This window comes from Lampetra fluviatilis, chromosome 35 (genome assembly GCF_964198595.1).
Source record: "Lampetra fluviatilis chromosome 35, kcLamFluv1.1, whole genome shotgun sequence".
NCBI classification, from domain to species: domain Eukaryota; kingdom Metazoa; phylum Chordata; class Hyperoartia; order Petromyzontiformes; family Petromyzontidae; genus Lampetra; species Lampetra fluviatilis.
Window position 1 is genome coordinate 8,926,085 of NC_136309.1, and position 18,851 is coordinate 8,944,935.

An 18,851-nucleotide genomic window follows, 5' to 3' on the forward strand; every position below is an offset into this window, starting at 1 on the left:
CTCATTCATTCGTACCTGATGATGATTGCTCATGTTGCAATTGAAACGTCGCATTCCATTATTTAATTTATTTTCTTTCTACGCGACTTTACCGAAAGAACCAAAAAGTAGCGCGAAAGAAGTTCAACATCGATATAGACATGCACATTGGCGCGGAGCACGCGAGCGGGGAGCGTAGACGGCACCTTGGCGGCGTTGAGCGTTTTTTTGACGAGCAGCCATCTGTCGCAGCCCGTCGAGTGCTCGATCTCCACCACACCGTCCCCGAGCTCCCTCTGCTGCATGAACTGCACGCTGCCATCCACCTGCAGCGCGCGAGCACACGGCGGCGAAGCAACGACGGGCCACGTGTACTTTACACAAATAAATACATAGGGAGAAGGCGCGGCCACGCAATCGCTTGGTCGCTCCACTGTTGGCGGTTTGAGGGATAATCTAGAGCGGTGGTTTTCCAAACTTTTTTGGAGACTGGACCCCACTTGTTGAATTTTGTTACAACCGTACGTGCCCTTGCCTGGCCCAACATGGCTCTGAGAAACCAATTGTCCATTTTGTGAGGTATCCTAACTAGCTAGTAACTGCAAGAGAATTAAAATAATATAAAAAAAAATTTAAACACGCTTTCATGAAATGTACTCGTAATGGCAGAACTCCACGACTCCAGGAAGTGGCCCCGAAGCTTGCCATAACGTAAGGGGCCGTGGTCATTTACATCCAACGTCAGTTGAGCATGGACAATTAGACCCAAGCCGAAACATAACATAATAAAAAGAACGTTTTAAAATATATAATTTTTCTTTGTTATGATAGAATATAGTATTGTCATCAGAATGACGTAAGTATACCAAGTTTTCAGTCGATACCACATTGGGAAGTGGATTAAAATTGAGTTACAAGATTTGAGGATACAACAACAGACAGAGTGAGTTAAAAAAAAAGCTTGTAAAAATCGAATCAACGGATGCTCTGCACGTGTAACGTCTTTTGTTCGCGCTCGCTGGTTACTCTTGGAAACCCGCATTGTTTACGATCAATGAGTTTAGAAATAAATTTTATATCGATTAAGGTTACGATATGGATTGAAATATTATCGTAGTTATTTTATATTGGCAGATTCATACATGATTATTCACCAATAACTCTAATGTATGATATAATTTCACACAATTATAAATTACCTCACGTACCCCCCCCCCCCCCCGAGACAATTGCCACGAACCCCTAAGGATCTGCGTACCCCCGCGGTTGAGAACCACTTCTCTAGAGAGCCCCTCTAGCGGGTATTTGGCCGACTCGTCCACGCTGGCCAGATGTTTTGAAGGAGTCGGAGCGTTTTATCCCACCGCACGCAACCTGCCGATCGACTATATGCGGTGGACCCATTCACGCTGCTGGGTGCACAGAGGGGCGCGGGGGGGGGAGTTGAGAACCTTGCACCATTGTGTAAACTAATACACTACAGCGACAGCAAACCCTTTGAGAGGATTTGCGTGTTATATTATTTTTTAAACGTATGTAATTTTACTTTAAAAACCGCCTGTATAATAGGGCTACAAGGCTGGAATGTGAAGAGTCAAATTGTACTTACTTTTTAACATTCCTCCAATTAGCTAAAAAACTAAGTGAATTGGCAAATTTTTGCCTATATGACAACTTGATTTGATTGGCTCCGTCGAGTGTTGATGGGTTATTGTTTAAACTGTTGACATTATACCAACACGACGATTCATGAACCAGCAAACAAGCGGATACTTGGCACAATTTAAACGCAACAGACAAGCGATCATTCAACTCAACCTGTGCATTGCGGGCTCTGATTGTTGACGCCCTTTGACTGGCCGAGTGGGCTATCTGTCCTGGCATGGTGGTGTGGGTACGTGGTTTATATTTGGAGATTGCATGTTCTCAGCGTGGTCGCATGGATTTTTCTACGCGTCTACCGGTTCTTCCCTCCACATTTATAAACAAGCGTTTAGAGTATTTGACTGCTATAAATTTCCACGTGATAAGCCACTTTGTTGAGCTATCATTTGTGGCCAGGTCGCTTCTGAAAAAGAGCTACATAGCTCATTAGGCCTTACCTGGTAAAATAAAAACAATTCTTTAGTTTAGTTTATATGTGGAGATGGCTTGTGTTTGTGAGGTGCGGAGGAATGGGATGGTGTGCATTCAGTTGGTGTGTGTGTGTGTGTGCCAGACAAGACGCGTCCTCTAACAATGCGTGAGAGAGACACCCAGAAGCGAGTCGCGAGCGGCAGGTAATAGTTAACCTGGCCAGCGGTGGTTGGGGTGGGTGAATCGGATCTGGGTGGTTGAGCGAGAGGATAACAAAGCATCAAGGGGCCCGGTCCCGGTGCTGCGGATGGCCTGCTGCGTCGTGGCAATCGTGCGGCGTCACCTTGTTGACTATGGTGATGACCCGCAGCCGGTGCAGGAAGAGCAGCAGGGACGGGTGCACGTCACGGAACAGGTTCCTTGTCTGGTGGCTTTCCGACTTGAGAGGCAGAACGATGCGGGTCATCCAACTGCGGAGGCGCAATGCTCGTGGTCACGCGTGGCTCTCCCAGCAAATCAACTGTCGCCTATGACCAACGCACCCAGGATGCGCCCAATCTCGGATGCTAAAGCAGGGTTGAGCCTGGATAATACTTGGATGGGTCACCCGCCCATCCATAAAACAGGTGGTTATGGCTGCAGAGGTTATGGACAGTAGAGGGCAGTGTAGAAAAATCCATAGTTGTACTGTACCTCTATGCTCCCCCCCCATCCCGTGCATGCTCCCTGCCTTCACAAACCCGCACTGACTAGCGTGGTGAAGTATGGTAAAAATGACCCCCACAATCCGCAAGGCGTGCAGAGGTCAACAAACCTTGTCGCCAGGGACGGTTGCTACACAACTTCCCCAGGGTACTTTGCAAACGTTAGGGAAGCATGTCACATCACCCTTTTATTCCCCGTGCCCACAGCGCCCGCAGCCACCCACCTGTCCTCCTCGCCAGGCACCCCAGTGAGGTCCAGAGGCCGCCGGCCGCCTACCACCTCCTCCTCACCCTCTCCCACCTCGGCCCGCCCTTCGTCCACCCAGTGCGGCAGGATGAGGCCCATGGGGCCGCTGCGCCGGTCGAAGCGAAGGTGGAAGCCGTTGGAGTGGATCTCGGGCCTGTCCGTGACCTTGAACACCGACTTGAATCCTATGCCCTTCTGCCCTGTACTCGCGGCGGTGTGGAAGAAGAGTGCACACGACAGCTGAATGGGTCAGAGGGCAGGCGTATGGGAGAGGAACGGTCTAGACAGTCAACGGTGATTGCATTCGCACGCGTGACGGCTGTGTACGTGTCAGGATGGACTCTGACATCGCTCACCACTGACATTAGTTATCCCCGGTTTGGAATCAAAAGCGGGTTGCTAGGTTCAGAAAGCAGCAAGCATGCTCACCAATGTACCACTGTACCACCTCATTGTCATAATTTGTAGAAAGAAAAAAACAAAGATACTCCATATAGTCTGTTGACTTTTGGAGCAAATGTTTGTTAACAAGCTCCTATTAAGGTCGGCATGGCACACGAAGAGGCGGGTAGCCAACAGCACGTCAGGCTGCCTTTATCTCCCGAGCGCTGATATTTACACACTGGACCAGGTACGCATTTAAGGCCGAGCAAACCTATGGGAGGGCACAAGAGCAGCTCAGAAATACATCGCCGATGTTGGCCGCGAGCAGGAATTGGACTCAGGTGTTCGGGGGCCGGAGCGATGTGCATGCAGACCAACGCACTGCCGCTCCCCACTAAAGAAATCAAAATCAACGTATTCTCATGCCGCGCGGAATTCCAAGCGCGCGACGGCGTAAGCAATCGAGAGGGCGATGGCACCGTTAACGTCGGCACGACCTGGCGCCATTGACACCAGAGGGAGAGGGGGGGGGGGGACTCACCGATATAGCCGTACTTGTGCTTGCCCTTGGTGCTCTTGCCAATGTCGCAGATGTAGCGCACATTGCGCTCGCTGAAGCCCACCTCGTTGTTAAGCAGCGTCACGCGGTCGTTCTCCACCACGAAGAGGAGGCTCGGTGGCTGCGCGTCTGGCCCGCTCGGATAGCTGTTGTCGTCTGCGTTCTGAAATTTAAGAACAATTTCACCAGGTAAAGGCCCACTAAACTACATTGCTCTTTTTGTCAGAAGCAACGTGACCATAAATGACAACTAAACGAAGTGAATTATCACGTGGAAATGTATAGCAGGCAAATACTCGAGACGCATGTTTATAAATGTGGAGGGAAAAACCGGAGAACCCAGAGAAAAATCCATACGACCATAGGGAGAACATGCAAACAACAAAGAAACAGCGAGCATAGGGTCGGGATTGAACCCCATGACCTCCTGCATACGAGGCGAGGTAGTTAACATCTCGCCACAACGGCGCCCAAATGAAATGCGCATGCGAGGCCACGATAACGATAACAGAAATTCAAGGAACATCTCAAAGCAGGAAAAAGTCATCTAACATTTCCATGGTGAATATGTAAAGCTGTCAGGTTTATCGATGATCCATCTATCACCGATTCACTCTTCAGTCACTCGCTCACGGGCGGTCAGTCACCCCCCGCTCACTATTCTATTGCTCCTGCCATGGTTATGGTTCACGTGAACTTCATTCACTGATTCCTCCAACAATGTTGAAGACTTAGTTTCATCTCCTCTGTGCTTATTTAACCACCACCACACTGGTCACAACACTTCCCTTTTTGTTTCTTCCCTTGCACTGCTCCGCTGTGCAATTCAATTCCCTCCCATTGTCTCGTTTTTACAAGAATGACCTTGCTTAATTCAAGAAACATATCGACTCCCTTCGATAAACACCATGAACAGTGCCACGTGTTACTCGCCGCTTGGCATTTTGGACCCTTGAGCCTGTGCTCGGTAAGTGTGATACTTTGTTTTACATAACATTAAAATGAGAGGGTCTGGGAGATGGAAGTCCATGACAGAATACACTTGGCAAGAGCCAAAGAATATACAAAAACAATCTATAGTATTCAGAAATTGATGACAGATTTCCTCTTTAGCTCACAGTATGATCAAAACGAGGATAGCCCTTCATCAATGCCCTGCGAGGTGAAGTCCTCCCCCCACACCACATCAGTGTTGGTGGTTGTTTGACCATACTTCACCACAGATGATCAGTGCGGATTGGGGAAGGTAATGAAAGCACACTCATACGTGTGCGTGTGTGTATGTATGTGTACAGGAAAGGGCGGTCTTGCACAGATGCCATATTTTCTGTCCGTCTGCTACAGCAGAGGTGTAGGGAATTCCAACAAGACCTACATCTCTGCTTTATTGACCTGGTCAAGGCCTATGATACCATCAAAAGGCCTGGGCCCTGGGTTGGTTCTTCGTACTTTCGGAGTCCCTGACCCTCTGCTCACGATCATTAAGGACCTTCATGATGGTGAGCGGGCCCGGGTAAAACAACGTGGCCGGAAGTCAGAGCCATTCCCTGTACACCTTGGGGTGCGACAGGGTTGTCCTCTGGCTCCCACATTATTTAACATCTATTTTGACCACGTAGTTCGTGAAGCTTCCAATAGCTGTACCGTGAGAATTTCGATTTGGTACAGATATAATGGGAGGCTGATCGATGCCCGGGTGCGGTCAAGGGATGGCTCCCTATTGGTCAACCAAGTTATGTATGCCGATGATTTGGTAATTGCTGCTCATTCTGAGGAGGAGTTAGAGACGCTTCTGCTGAAACTGGAGTGTGCCACTAAGAGGTGGGGCCTTACCATCAGCCCCACCAAAACTAAGCACCTGCCTGGTATTTTGTACCATCGGACACTCCACCCCCACAACTCCCAATCGTTGATTGGGAGTTGTGGGGGTGGAGAGAGTGGAGAGTTTCCCATACCTGGGCAGTGTGCTCATGACCGGCTCCGGTTTGGCAGCAGAGGTCTCACTCCAAGTCAGTCGAGCAGCAATATATTTTCATCGGTTGCGTAACGCTGTGTGGAAGCTATCTGGTCTGTCGCTCCACACGAAGCTTTGGGTCTTCTCGGCGAGGATCATGCCCTCCCTTCTCTACGCTTGCGAAACGTGGACCCCCCCAAATGGAACATCTTTGCCGGTTAGAAAAATTTAGGCTGGCCTGCCTATGATCAATCCAGGGTTTAACCAGCCTGGATTGTGTGAGGAGCTCACAAATCTTTGAAAGATCTGGACAAAGTCCCATCGGTGAGCTCCTCAGACAGGCAAGGCTCCATTGGCTGGGTTATGTAGCCAGCATGCTCAGCCACCGGATGCCTAAACAGATTTTGTTCGGCTGGATAGAGGGGGCTAAATGGGCGTGGAACGGGCTAGAGAAGAGATGGAGTAATGTGGTACAGGAGGACGTGGAGCTGAGTGGACTTGCCCATGACTGGTACCAGCAGTGTCAAGATCGGCTGTGGAGGAGGCTCGTGAAGGACGCTGCTGGTGCTGGGCAGTTGGAGGCAGTCGCCCTCCAACAACAACGGAGGGCGGAGGAGCGACGCTCACAACAACGAGTGGAGCACCGGGTGGTTAAAGCACAGCAAGTTGGCACAGTTGGGGGCACAGGTGGTGCATCAGCCAGTCATCTCGGTCATCTCAGTCAGTCGACCCGTGGCATCTGCTGGGTCTGTCCCGTGACCTCCTGCCAGCGGGCGTTCGACACTTCACGTGGTCTCAAGGTGCACATAGCCTGGCACAAGCACCGTAGTGACGTCACAGCCACTTAGCGGAGAATGACGGTCGTTGTTGTTGGTGTGTGTGTGTAGGCGTGCGTGGGTGCGCTGGTTTGCAAGAATGCAGGCAGAGCGTCTCGCCTGCACGAGCTCCAGGACGAAGTGCGTGTCTTTGCTGTAGAGCTCCGAGGACAGGCGCTCGAGGCTGCGCCCGATGCGGCTTTGCTGCACCTCCATGAGCCGCGCTGCGTCCTCGCTCAACTCGACGCCGATCCCGAACTCGTGCCTCCTGCACTCCGCCAGGAAAGACAGGCAAGTGCCCAGGGATGTGCTCCCCCATTAGCAAAAGCGTCCTAATTGCATGGCCTACGATATACGGTGGATATGCCTGCTATTAATGGCTGCGGGAGCTGCCGGGCTGTGGGAAAAAATATGGGCCAGATTACAACATTTTGGTGAAATACATAATTTTTTTAATAATGTTTCGGATTAATCAAATAACTGGAAGTGACATTATTAATGACGTCACTATATTAATAATCATAATAATGTGCGTCCTTAATGCGACGACGTTTCCGCGCTTTTCCTGCCAATAGTAATTTTGAATTATCCTAAAATCTAAAAAGGATACAAAATTTTCGATTAAGACTTCAAGACCCTAGTTTTTATATCAGAAACCCATCCTGAATACTCATACGAGGGATGTTTCTCATGCCACCTTTTCAGATTTCAAGATTTTTAAGGACAACTACAGAACAATTTCGGATTATTTTAACTGTGGGACCCATTTACCATGTCTGCTAACAAGAGATGTCACCCAATGTCATGGGAACCCCACTATTGGCAAAAGCACAGAAGCGACATCATATTTGCCACGCCATTTTCTGAGGTGCATTTGGATCATCCGGATACATCTGCCCATTAGCAGAGATCGTGTCTTTGGAATTTTTTGGCTGAAATGTGATTGGCAAAAACCATACACTTAAGAAATGGACCCCATTCAGATGTAGCAATGAAGAGATTTTTGTCTGTTTATTGACATTACTCATTAACTGATTTTTGTGTTTAATTTGTTGTCCTTCCCCCGCACCACTAATTACCACATACGGTGCGAAAGAAGTTCAGCATATGTACTTGATCCTCTGCAAAAGCGCAATGCACTGTCCAGCTATGTTAACTAAGCCACAGTAAACATGACGCATATCATCATCATCATAATGTGGACTGTAGTAATACCGCCAATTACTTAACCAGGAAAAACCATTGTGAGTCTCAAGAAACCTTTTTCACACTGAATTGTTTGGCCGTTCCTACTGCCGAGCGTACGGCTTGCTCGGTTGCGATGCGCGCTGGCGTGGAGGCAGCTCCTCACCGGATGTCCTCCACGATGGCTCTGCACGGATCCTCCACCGTTGGGGGGATCTCCTCCACAACTGGCGCCTCCTCACCCTCCCCCACGTCTCCATCGGCGTTCGTCCTCTCGGCTGTCCCCGCACCCTCGGACGCGGCTGCTTCGTCCGCGTCGGGCACTACGTCCGAGGCGACCTCCTCCACCACCTCGTCAGTCTTCTCCTCCACCTCGTCAGTCTTCTCCTCCACCTCCTCGTAGGTCGAAGGCGCAAGGGCGAACTTCTGACAATCCTCCTCTTCATCCCCTGGATTTCAGTTTCATTCGGTTACAATGTCATCATCATTATGATCATCAATCATCAACAACCATGGTCTGAGCAGCAGGCATGCAATCACGCATCAATCCATGCATTTAAATAGACTCTTTATGCTCATTATACATCCATTGAGGATTCCTTTTGAGAATACATAGGTTACGGTTTATGCAAATCAATTATGTTACACTTACGGTAATGGTGACAAACATAACGGTGCAACGAGATGGGGCAACAATGAGCAACATTACAAATGAGGCAAAATTAAGAATTGACTCCTGAATCAAATCACGCCAATCCATAAAATCACTCAAAAAAGGAGGGAGGGGAGGGAGAGAAGGTCACGTGGAGTCATTAGTTTGGGGGGTTCAGACAATGAGCTCTTTACACTCGGGGACCTGATTTCACCTCTTGTGAAAGCACGACTCTTGAACCCGGTAACATCTCTGTGATGCGGTGCACCGATGCAAGCGATGCACGAGCTCTGTGAGCACCACTGCTGCCCCCTGAGTGCGGCTGTATCAGGGTCATAGCTACCGGACGAGTCGGAGGTCTCTTCATCCTCGGACTCAGAATCTGACTTGGACTCGGACTCCACGGATCCGCTCTCCTCCTCCTCCTCACTGCCATTGGTCAGGTCAGAGTCTGAAGCAGCAGCAGCAGCAGCAGATTTGAATGCCTGACAAATGAAAGACAAAAATAACAAAATAAAGCGAGATTATTTTACACATTTTTAATAACATTGTTTTCCAAGTGTGTGCCACATTGTATTTGCTCATACACGAGCGTCGCCGGGGCGAGATACACCACGGCGACCAGCAACGGCGTGGGAGGCGGCGCTCGTCGTCCGGCAGCTGGAGCGATAGAAGGGCCGCGACGTGCACACACACACGGGCGCGCATCGACATACACGCACCACCCGCACACACGCCAGATGCGCCCACCTCGTTCAGAGCACGCATCGCGACGGGACGGAGCGGCGCGCGTGGCGCTGCGTGGGGCTCCGCCTGCATTCGGCGCTGCAGCTCGCGGCTCCACTCGGTGATGCCGAGCAACAGGCCCAGCTGCTGCAGGCGGAGGCGGTCACGCGGGTCCGTGGCGACGCGCCCCAGGAGCTCCCGGGAGCGCGTCTGGCCCAGGGCGCGGCCGCAAGGCTCCAGCAGCACCTGCGGGCGCAAACGCGCAGAAGGAACAACGACCCCCGCTTGGTAAGCCTGGTGGACGCTCGGAGCAAGTAACACATCAATTAGGACGTGTGGAACGTGTGCCATTCTTATAGCACAAAGGCTATTGTGACCATGACATTTCCATCTGGAGTCTGAAATTAATTTGTTTCAGGCACTATTTATTTACTTACCATGTTTTCAGTAAATTCTCGTGGATTTCATGTAAAAAAAAATGTTTTTGCTCGCAATAGTTTACACATTTACTCCACCCTGCAAGGTACTGTAATTGCCACCACTGCCTATGGTCTTGGGGTGTGGTTATCTTTGTAACAGGGCTACTTGGCTCACTTGGGTCTTACCAGCTGAATTAATAATCTCTTCCTGCAGCACTGGTTGACAATCAGTGACAATATTCTTGGTTCTTTCGGGAAAGTCACGTAGAAGGGAAATAATAAAATAATGGAAATAAAACAATTAAATTCTCACGACGTTTCGATTGCAACACAAGCAATCATCATCAGGTGTGATTATTGCTTGTTGCAATCGAAACGTTGTAATAATTTGTTTTATTTTTATTTCCCTTCTATGTGACTTTACCGAAAAGAACCAAGAATATTAATCCCTGCAGTCACGAAAGCTTTAAATAAAAATATCAGTGACAAGTTACATACATTGACCAGAAATCAGCTGAACGTGGGTGTATGGTTGGGAAGCTGGGTGTGTGGCTGAGTGGCAACAATAAACTGGGGGGAGCGTGTCATAGGAAACAATCTGGTGACAGTGTACTGCTGGATGGAGTTGATGATGACCAGCAGGGGCAGAAGCTGTCACTGCAGTGGTGTAAACATTGGAAATTTGGCTGTAGTTACAATATCTACGGTTTTATTGAAAACACGGTCCAGCTTGACAATGGACTTATGTAGGTGACTGGAATAAAAATCCCTGTTTAACAGGCTCCTTACCTAAAACCACTCTGGTGTCTTTGCTTCAAACCACACACAGGCCCGTGTTGTATTAGACAAGTTCTTAAGTATTCAGACATTATTTCCTGGAATGCCGTAACAGCCTACACATTCCTATAGGCCTTCTCTACGCACTGAATAGTTTGTCTAAAACATTACAGAACAAATCCAAAGTTATGTTAATGTTCCCATCTCTTCTGTACAATATGTTTGGCAGTGAAATGTGTAACGTACAACAACCCATATCTCTCCACTCCTTAGCAGGGTCAGCTACTAGATCGCCAGCCTTTGCCGCCGCACTTCTACTTCCGATCGTCCACGGCATCTCTTCGCTCTCCTGTCAGCCTGCATTGCAGCTCATGGTAGAACTCTCTGCAGCAGCAGTAGAAGCGACTCGCAACCTCCTTCCTCCTCTCTACACCAAGGACCAGGACTGGCCTTCGTTTCTCTGTGGCAGCCCCCGCCATCTGAATGCGATCGCGATCCCACTGCATATGTGCAGTATCAAAAAGAGCAGCACTAGCAGCAGAAGCAGCAGCAGCACCAGAGTTCAATCTACACCAACTTCTAAGAGACACTTGAAGGCCTCATCTCTCTCGCCTGGCTTTCGAGCGAAACACCGAGTTTGGCTCCGCACCTCAGATGTCCTGACATATTGTGTGCGTGATAAATTGCATAATTACAATTATTAAATCTGTATAAGTGGAGGTCACCTATGCTAAGATCCTGGGGTTTTAATCTAGGAAAGCATCATCGTTAAATCAAACTTTCAAGTTTCGTGAGTTCATGGTTTTTGCCCGGTGACCAAAATAAATAAAAAATATTTTGAAATCATTGGTTTTGGAAAAAATTCTGGCTCTAAGAATTAACAGAAAAATGACCATCTCGGTTTGACCTCCACACAAAAAAAAACATCTCTTGTAACAGCGCATGGAAAAGTGCCGCCATTTAGGTGAATCGATAACTCAAGAACAATTACAGAAAATATACGATGTGAATATTTTGGAGGCCAATGGGGAAGTGATGAGAATGGGGATGATGATAAAGTTCATCCTCACCTGTGGAGCCAGAGCCTTGCACAAGCGGAGAGGAATGCGGCACAGGCAGTCCAAGACGAACCTCGCGGCCAGCTTGCCCGACGACTCCTCATCCTCCATGCTGGACTCTGCACACGAACCAGGCATTGGCACGATGCTCAAATTTAACCAAAATTATCCCCTGTGCTCAAGGTTCCCGCAGCCTAAATCTTGACTGAAAGCTTTCGTGACTGCAGGAATTCATATTCTTGGGTCTTTCGGTAAAGTCACGTAGATAGGTTCAAAGAAAAGAACAAAAATTAACAACAACTACGTTTCGATCGCAACACAAGCAGTCGTCTTCAGGAAAAGGGGGGTTAGCTTCCAAGGCAAACTGTTTATAAAAGGTTTGAAATGGGCATAACCCTAATGTCAGCAGCCAATGATAATGTAAGTGATGGACAGCCAACCCGAGAAGATGGGTACAAACTGAGCAATCATTGGAAGGACGTTATCAACCAGTTGAAGTCATTACTGGCTATGATGTTCCCATCGTACCACCTTCCGATGCTAGTTGTGCTTTACGCCCATTTCATACTTGCGCTTTCACTGGGTTCACACGAACACAGCCACTTCGCGCGCCGACCCGTGCTTTGCGGCTCTGCAATCTCCCATTAACATGCTAATCTCCCATTAACATGCAAATTTTCACCTGGCAGCCTCTTGATTGGTGGAAAACCAACCACCGTCGGGTTGGCTGCCCACCACTTACATTATCATTGGCTGCTGACATTTGGGTTATGCCCATTTCAAACCTTTATAAACAGTTTGCCTTAGAAGCTAACCCCCCTTTTCCTGGAGACGACCGCTTGTGGTGCGATCGAAACGTCGTAGTTTTTTGTTATTTTCTTTGAACCTATCTACGTGACTTTACCCAAAGACCCAAGAATATGAATTCCTGCAGCATCCAGATAATTATCGTGAGGCACAGAGCAGAAAAACAGCAACACTGTGTTGGATTATAACCAGATCTCTAATCGCATTCATAGAGATTTAATCACACGTATGTATGTTGAACTTCTTGCCCATATTACACAGTCAACCGTGCTAATCGGCAGTGCGGGGGAAGGAAAACAAACTAAACACAAAAAGCACTTCAAAATAAATTAGTTTTCAATCTAGATTTAAAAGTGCATAGCTCCAGTGGCTTCCTAATATCGGAAGGACGAACGTTCCAGATGGCCGCATAAAATCCGTCATCATCAGCCGCGATCAATCCACTGCTGGATGAAGGCCTCCCCGAGTCGTCACCGTACATCACAGCCACACGATGCAACAATCCATGCGACTCCTGCCCACGAGCCGATCTCGGCGCTCCATCTCCTTGGCACACGACCTCTCGGGAGTGATCCCTCCTTCGGCTGCCAATCCTTCGTTAGTCTCAACCGGCCATCATCTATTTTGGTGCCGTGTCCTACCCAAGCCCACTTACTTTTAATAATAATGAACGTGAGGTCTCTTAACTTGCAATTGTTCTCCGATCCATATGTTCCCCACTGTTCATAAATGTAATTTCCAGCATGCACCTCTCCATACTTCGCTATGAACTTTAAAACGTTTGTTTCATTCAACGTTTGTTCCTGATCTATATGCCATGGAAGAGGTCATACGCAGCGATTGAAAACTCTCGATTAGGCACACTGATATATTTATATTGAACAGAAACCCATTACATGTATCATATACAAGCAGAACTCTGTTATGTATTTCAATATAAGGAAACACATGTTGCAGTCCATCAGCCTGTTGGCATTTCAGATCGATATTAACCAGCAGAATTTGTTTCAGCAGGGAAACTCTGGACCAGTTTTGACGATCAGGGCCTCATCAGCAGTCGGACTTGTTTACTCTAGTATGTAACACAGGTCCAGGACATAGTCTTAAACAACGTAGTGGGGCCCCATAGGTATGCAACCAACATGAAAGCTATTATTCTGCATACTATTGTTTAAAGCTCACCTCTGCCCACCGCCATAGACGCAAGGACAGATTCCATCCGATTGGCTAGCAGGGCCAGGGGGGCATGTCCCAGCCCATCGGCTGTCACCATGGAGACCAGTTGCCCGGCGACGACCACGGGGTCGTGGCGGAGGGCGGCCTCGTCGAACTTGTCGGGGGAGGGGTCGGGGTCGAGGCGGAGCAGGAGCCCTGGTTTCACCTCCAGGACGAGGAGCTCGGAGAAACCTTTATGGACAGTGCGGTGCACGCAAGAGGACATAGGATCCCATTTTACACTGGCATATCAGAGCTGTGCCAGGGTGGAGGTGCTCATGGTATGGGGGTGGTTTTTCGCTGGCCCATTGCTGAGCTGAGCTAAAACCAAACCGTGCTACGCTGGCCTCACAAGACATCGGAATCTGGTTCGGAGCCAAACCAATGACGGGGGCGAAAGACATTAATTGTGCATTAAATCAGTCAGTAAAAGGACGTGATCAGGTCATCTGCCCATGCCTTGACTTGTCATTCATTTCCTGCCATCTCATCAGCGTAATATGGCTTCTGCAGTGTAAATACACACTGGGCTGGCTCGACACAGCAATGATGCAGCTCAGTTGGTCAGTTGAAAAGAAATATTAGATAAAACACTAAAGAGGTCATGTGCTGTATTATGGTCTGTAATGCCAAAGTTAGATAAACGAGCCAGCACCAGTGAACACTTGTGTCACATCGTAGGTGGACACTAATGGCTGAACAGGCCTAGTCACTAGGCTACTGAGAAGATTACAGATGTCCAACTTTGTTTGAGCCTCAATCGGTGGCAACCATATTGCCGGCCCAGACAGACCTCGGCCTGAAACGAAGCCCTGGGCAAAACACATACCACTCTTGGCCAGCAGCTGGGCCACTTTTCCCGAGTAGCCCCTCTCGATGAACTTCTTGAGAGCTCCGAGCTGAGGCTCAAAGAGCAGCTCCCAGTGTGACCACGTGGCCAGGTCCTCCAGGAGAGGCGCACCGAGAAGGCAACGCAGGGCCTGCTCCTCCCCTACGTCGCCTTGTAGGCCCACTGTGACACGTTCCAACAGGAAGTCCTGTCTGAAGGGATGGAGGGACACCCATTGATAACAAAATCAGGAGCAGCACCTACAAGAGCAATGGTTAAGGGAGTGCAAGCTATTCCAGGGGTCAGCAACCAACAACAAGATACATTTTCATCGAATTTGGAAAAAAACCTCAAAATTTCAAGAAGCGCAATGCACTGTGGTGAATGCGAGACAGTGTCCTTAATAAATAACATCACCAAACAGTCTTTGAAGACTTAAAGCTTTCATGACTGCAGGAATTCATATTGTTTGGGTCTTTCGGTAAAGCCACGTAGATAGAAAAATAATACAAATATCACGACGTTTTGATCGCAACACAAGCAATTGTCGTCAGGTGGAAAAAAATATATAGTGGGAGAGCTGCTGAGGTAAGATGTTATATAGATTTGAGAGGGGTTTAGCCCAAGGGTAAGTGGGTGGGGCTACAACGGCCACCTCCACAGCTGCGTAGTCGTGGAGGTGCATCAGCTCTCCGATCTTACATTTACATGCAAATTCCATCTCTAGCCCCGCCCACTAACCCTTGGGCTAAATCCATCTCAAACCGATATAACATCCTGCTTCAGCAACTCTCCCACTATATATTTTTTTCCACCTGATGACGATTGCTTGTGTTGCGATCGAAACGTCGTGATATTTTTATTATTTTTCTATCTACGTGGCTTTACCGAAAGACCCAAAGAACAGTCTTTAAAGAGCTGCATGCGGCACCGGGAGCCGCAGGTTAGCAACCCCTGAGCTATTTGATTCTTGCGCATGAGGGCAACATGTTCAGGAGCCACATGCCAATGTCCGAGGTCTGCTGGTCACAACGAGAGGGCTTCAGAATAAACTTTGTGTAGGTTTACTATTCCTACTTCGTTGAAGGAAGACAGACTACAGTGGGTTACTATATCATGCATAGCTTGGGTTGCATAGTCTTAAACCGCACTGTGGCTTGACTTAATTTTCTATTTATGAAAGAGATGTGAGCATTGGCTTGTCGCTGTTACGATGAGGTTGATGGAGGAATGTCAAAGCTAGGAGGTGCAATGTGTGGGTATCTAATGAGGCATTTATTCTGGATGACTGCGTTATTATAAGATGGTGACAACCGTCATCCCAAAAGGGGGATCGGGACTTATGTTGGTGGCAAGGTACATTGTTGAGGTCTCTAAACAATACGAGTGCAGTTGAGAGTGACTGAAGAAGGAAACATTTATTTTTCTGTCACACACAGTTCAGCATCTGCCTGGTCAAAAGGAATCAATGCACCACTTCCGTCATGGACGAGAGATGATTGTTGTGAATGTACATTTTTGCTACTTCTCTTCTTTCGTATGACTGATGTAGATGCAGAGCAACAACAACAATTTCACATTGAGGTGGTAAAGCCAGGAGGAGCGAGCGGAGTGCATCGTTGTGATGTCTCCTTCGTATTTGTGGATCGGGGCATTGCGCCGTTTCACATTGTATGATCTGTTCTGGATGACCAGACGCACACTGGAGAGTTTTTAATGTTTTATTTGTGCATCAGGTATCCACATCTGCCATGGTTTGTGCGAATGCGGTTTAGGGTGGACCATGAGCTTCATGGAAGATCAAAGCCAGGGATCTTCTGTGTTGGGTCTTTCACAAGGTGTTTGTCAGTTCTTTTGAACTTACACTGAGAATGTCGACTGTCTGCAGTGGCAACATGAAACTATGAAAATAAAAAGGGATAAAAAAAAATGTTGATACTTACACGGTCAATTCAATACATGAATTGTCAGCTTAATAAATATGAATCGATTTCACCGATGTATTGCACTGTTACTACTAACTAGCACAACTCTTTATCACGATCTAAGCATGTACAGTAAAATATAAAATCAAAACATATCTCCTGTATTAAGGCGGCATTAATTGATGAAGGTTTTTTCAAACTGTGTGCAATATGAAGCAACTTCAGAATTCTTTCTGAAGCACTGCTGCAATGTTTGGTGCATTGCGATACTAACGCGGCGATCCGAGTTGGATTCCTAGCCATGGCTAACGTTAGTGGTGACTGATATCTGAACCAGTCCTGAGCCTAATCCTCGCTCCCTTCACCAAGCGTGGTGAAGTTTGGTGCAACAACCCCCATGACCAACGCAACGTGGCAAGACCTTCATCAGGCAGTGGACTGCCAGAGGGGTGTTACACACACAATCTTCAGTTTGGCTCCCCGATCACTTGCCTTGAGCATTGAATTCTTAAGTTCTATTCCCAATGGCATATTGGTGATGCTCACCGAGCCTTTGATGTGAAAAATGAAAGATCCCCAAGCGTCTTTCGCCAACTCCCAACAATTGAGCAGCGGTCAAGCAGATCACGAGGTGAGCAAAGGGGTGAGGAGGGGGGCACTTTGGAAGGGGCTGCCAAACCTCGAGTCGCGAGCACACAGCGCCGTCTCGTACAAGACGGCGCACCGATGGGCATCGCCGCCGCCGCTGCTGCCACCGGGCTTGGCTTTCTGCACCAGTTTCACCAGGTTGGCCACGGGGCCGTGCCCAAGGTTGCGGCAGGAATGCACGCCGTAGTGCTGCCCCACAGCGCAGTCCACGGCCGGCAGCTGCAGAGCACACAGCAAACAACAGAGACCTGGAACCCTCTCTCTTTCGTTTGGAGGCGGCCGAGTTTCTAGCAGCCCTTTTCCGCTGGCGCATCCGATTCGTGTCAGCGCGAAGGCCCCCCACGGAACGGGTGGTTTTCCACTGGCTATTTGCCGTGCCGATATAAAATCAAACTGTAATACGCCGCCCTTACAAGACTTTTCAAAATGGTCTAGGGCCCAAACAGGGCCAGAGGTGGTGCTAATAATGAAGGGTCCATTGCGTACGACGTGAACAGCGTCAATGTGACTGCACGAATTTATGGAAAGATGGCCGAGTGGTGGTTCTCGGTTCAAACTCAGGATCTGCCCTGGTTAATTTTGCCATGAACAAAGTGGTCTGTTTCACAATGTGACACTGTATTTAAAAAAAGAATTGGCCACGTGTAACTGGATCATGTTCCAAATTTGCCTAATCCGATAAAATACTTGAACATTACTTTATCGGGGAAAACCACGTAAGAAAATCGAACATCGCTCCCTAATGGCAGAAATGTCCATTCACAGGCCGCTAGTGCACGCACCACGTGCCAAACAGGAACAGCTGCCATTGGAGAGGCTAGACTCCCGCAGGGCAATGGAATGGTTGAGATGAGACGTTGCTGCACGGCGCTTTGAGTTGCCGAGTTTATTTCAGCGAGCGCCCTATATCTACAAATCCTTATCCCCATCTCCGAGCCGCCCCGGTGGGCCCTGCAGTGGCCCGCGTCTCACCGCTGCGGTGTCGAGGCTGCCGCACTGGCGGATGAACTCAATCAGCTCGTCGCGCTTGGGGCAGAAGCTTCCTGCCGTGGCTCCAGATCCGCCCAGGGCAGAGATCACAACCCCAGTCTCCTCCAACAGCTGCCACAGACACAACAAATCCGTCAACATCGGTTGGTTGACACCGAGGCGACCGCAAGGCAAACACCGGCTTAAAGCTGAACGATACGCATGGAGCTGCTTCTCACAATGCAGTGCACGAAAACTGATAAAATATTAGAGATTAAGTTTGCATATTAAAACAAAATTCGTTCTCAATTTTTGTTTTCCAAATGCGCTATCGGCGTCATGTTAAGCGACGAATAATCCATTCGTAAATCTCGCATAGCCGTGCAGCCCGTGTGTCATTAAAATGCTGTGGGTGGCCTTTTATCTTTTACACAATAGGAGCCAACGCTTTCACATGAGCTGGGCTATGAGATTGTGCGGCGCACGAGAGTCAAGCTGAAATTGTTATTCTCAGAGCTGGAAATAGGAAAATGAAGTGCAAAACCCAAGTTTAATAAGATTGATGTTTTGTGCAGTCGCTGGTGACTGGGCACGGACGATCGACTTGATAAGACATGAGACCTCGGTTTCATCCCAAGCGGTCAAAATCCAGATTCAAGTCCAGAACCTCATTATTGCCAATGCACCGCATTTGCTCTCCGAGCCACTTGGTCACTTCGCATATTTTGTGTTTTGATATATTTTTCCTTAATGTTACTGCTGTACGCTCACTTTTAAAGGTGAATTTTCAATACCTATTTTTGGGATGTTTGCCAAATTCCTATATATGTTTAAGAGTGACAAGAGAAAACCCATGCAACTTACTTGAAACGTGTATGTGCTCTGCATTGGCAGTGATTAAACATATTCGAGTTATCGACAAA

The 18,851-nt window shown here is 48.3% G+C and overlaps 1 protein-coding gene across 2 annotated transcripts in view; it reads right to left on the reverse strand.

Moving 5' to 3' along the window:
• LOC144944600 (uncharacterized) overlaps positions 1-18,851 on the reverse strand; it is a 75,052-nt gene that overhangs the window by 36,571 nt on the left and 19,630 nt on the right. For both annotated transcript variants that reach the window (XM_078872899.1, XM_078872900.1), the window contains exons 10-22: positions 17,932-18,060; positions 16,991-17,178; positions 14,387-14,598; positions 13,525-13,749; positions 11,548-11,654; positions 9,306-9,527; positions 8,899-9,040; positions 8,070-8,352; positions 6,839-6,986; positions 3,932-4,112; positions 2,984-3,206; positions 2,399-2,525; positions 186-305 (exon numbers count right to left, since the gene is read on the reverse strand). In XM_078872899.1, the coding sequence (XP_078729025.1) occupies positions 186-305; positions 2,399-2,525; positions 2,984-3,206; positions 3,932-4,112; positions 6,839-6,986; positions 8,070-8,352; positions 8,899-9,040; positions 9,306-9,527; positions 11,548-11,654; positions 13,525-13,749; positions 14,387-14,598; positions 16,991-17,178; positions 17,932-18,060 (2,307 nt within the window). The remainder of the gene's footprint in view (positions 1-185; positions 306-2,398; positions 2,526-2,983; positions 3,207-3,931; positions 4,113-6,838; positions 6,987-8,069; positions 8,353-8,898; positions 9,041-9,305; positions 9,528-11,547; positions 11,655-13,524; positions 13,750-14,386; positions 14,599-16,990; positions 17,179-17,931; positions 18,061-18,851) is intronic.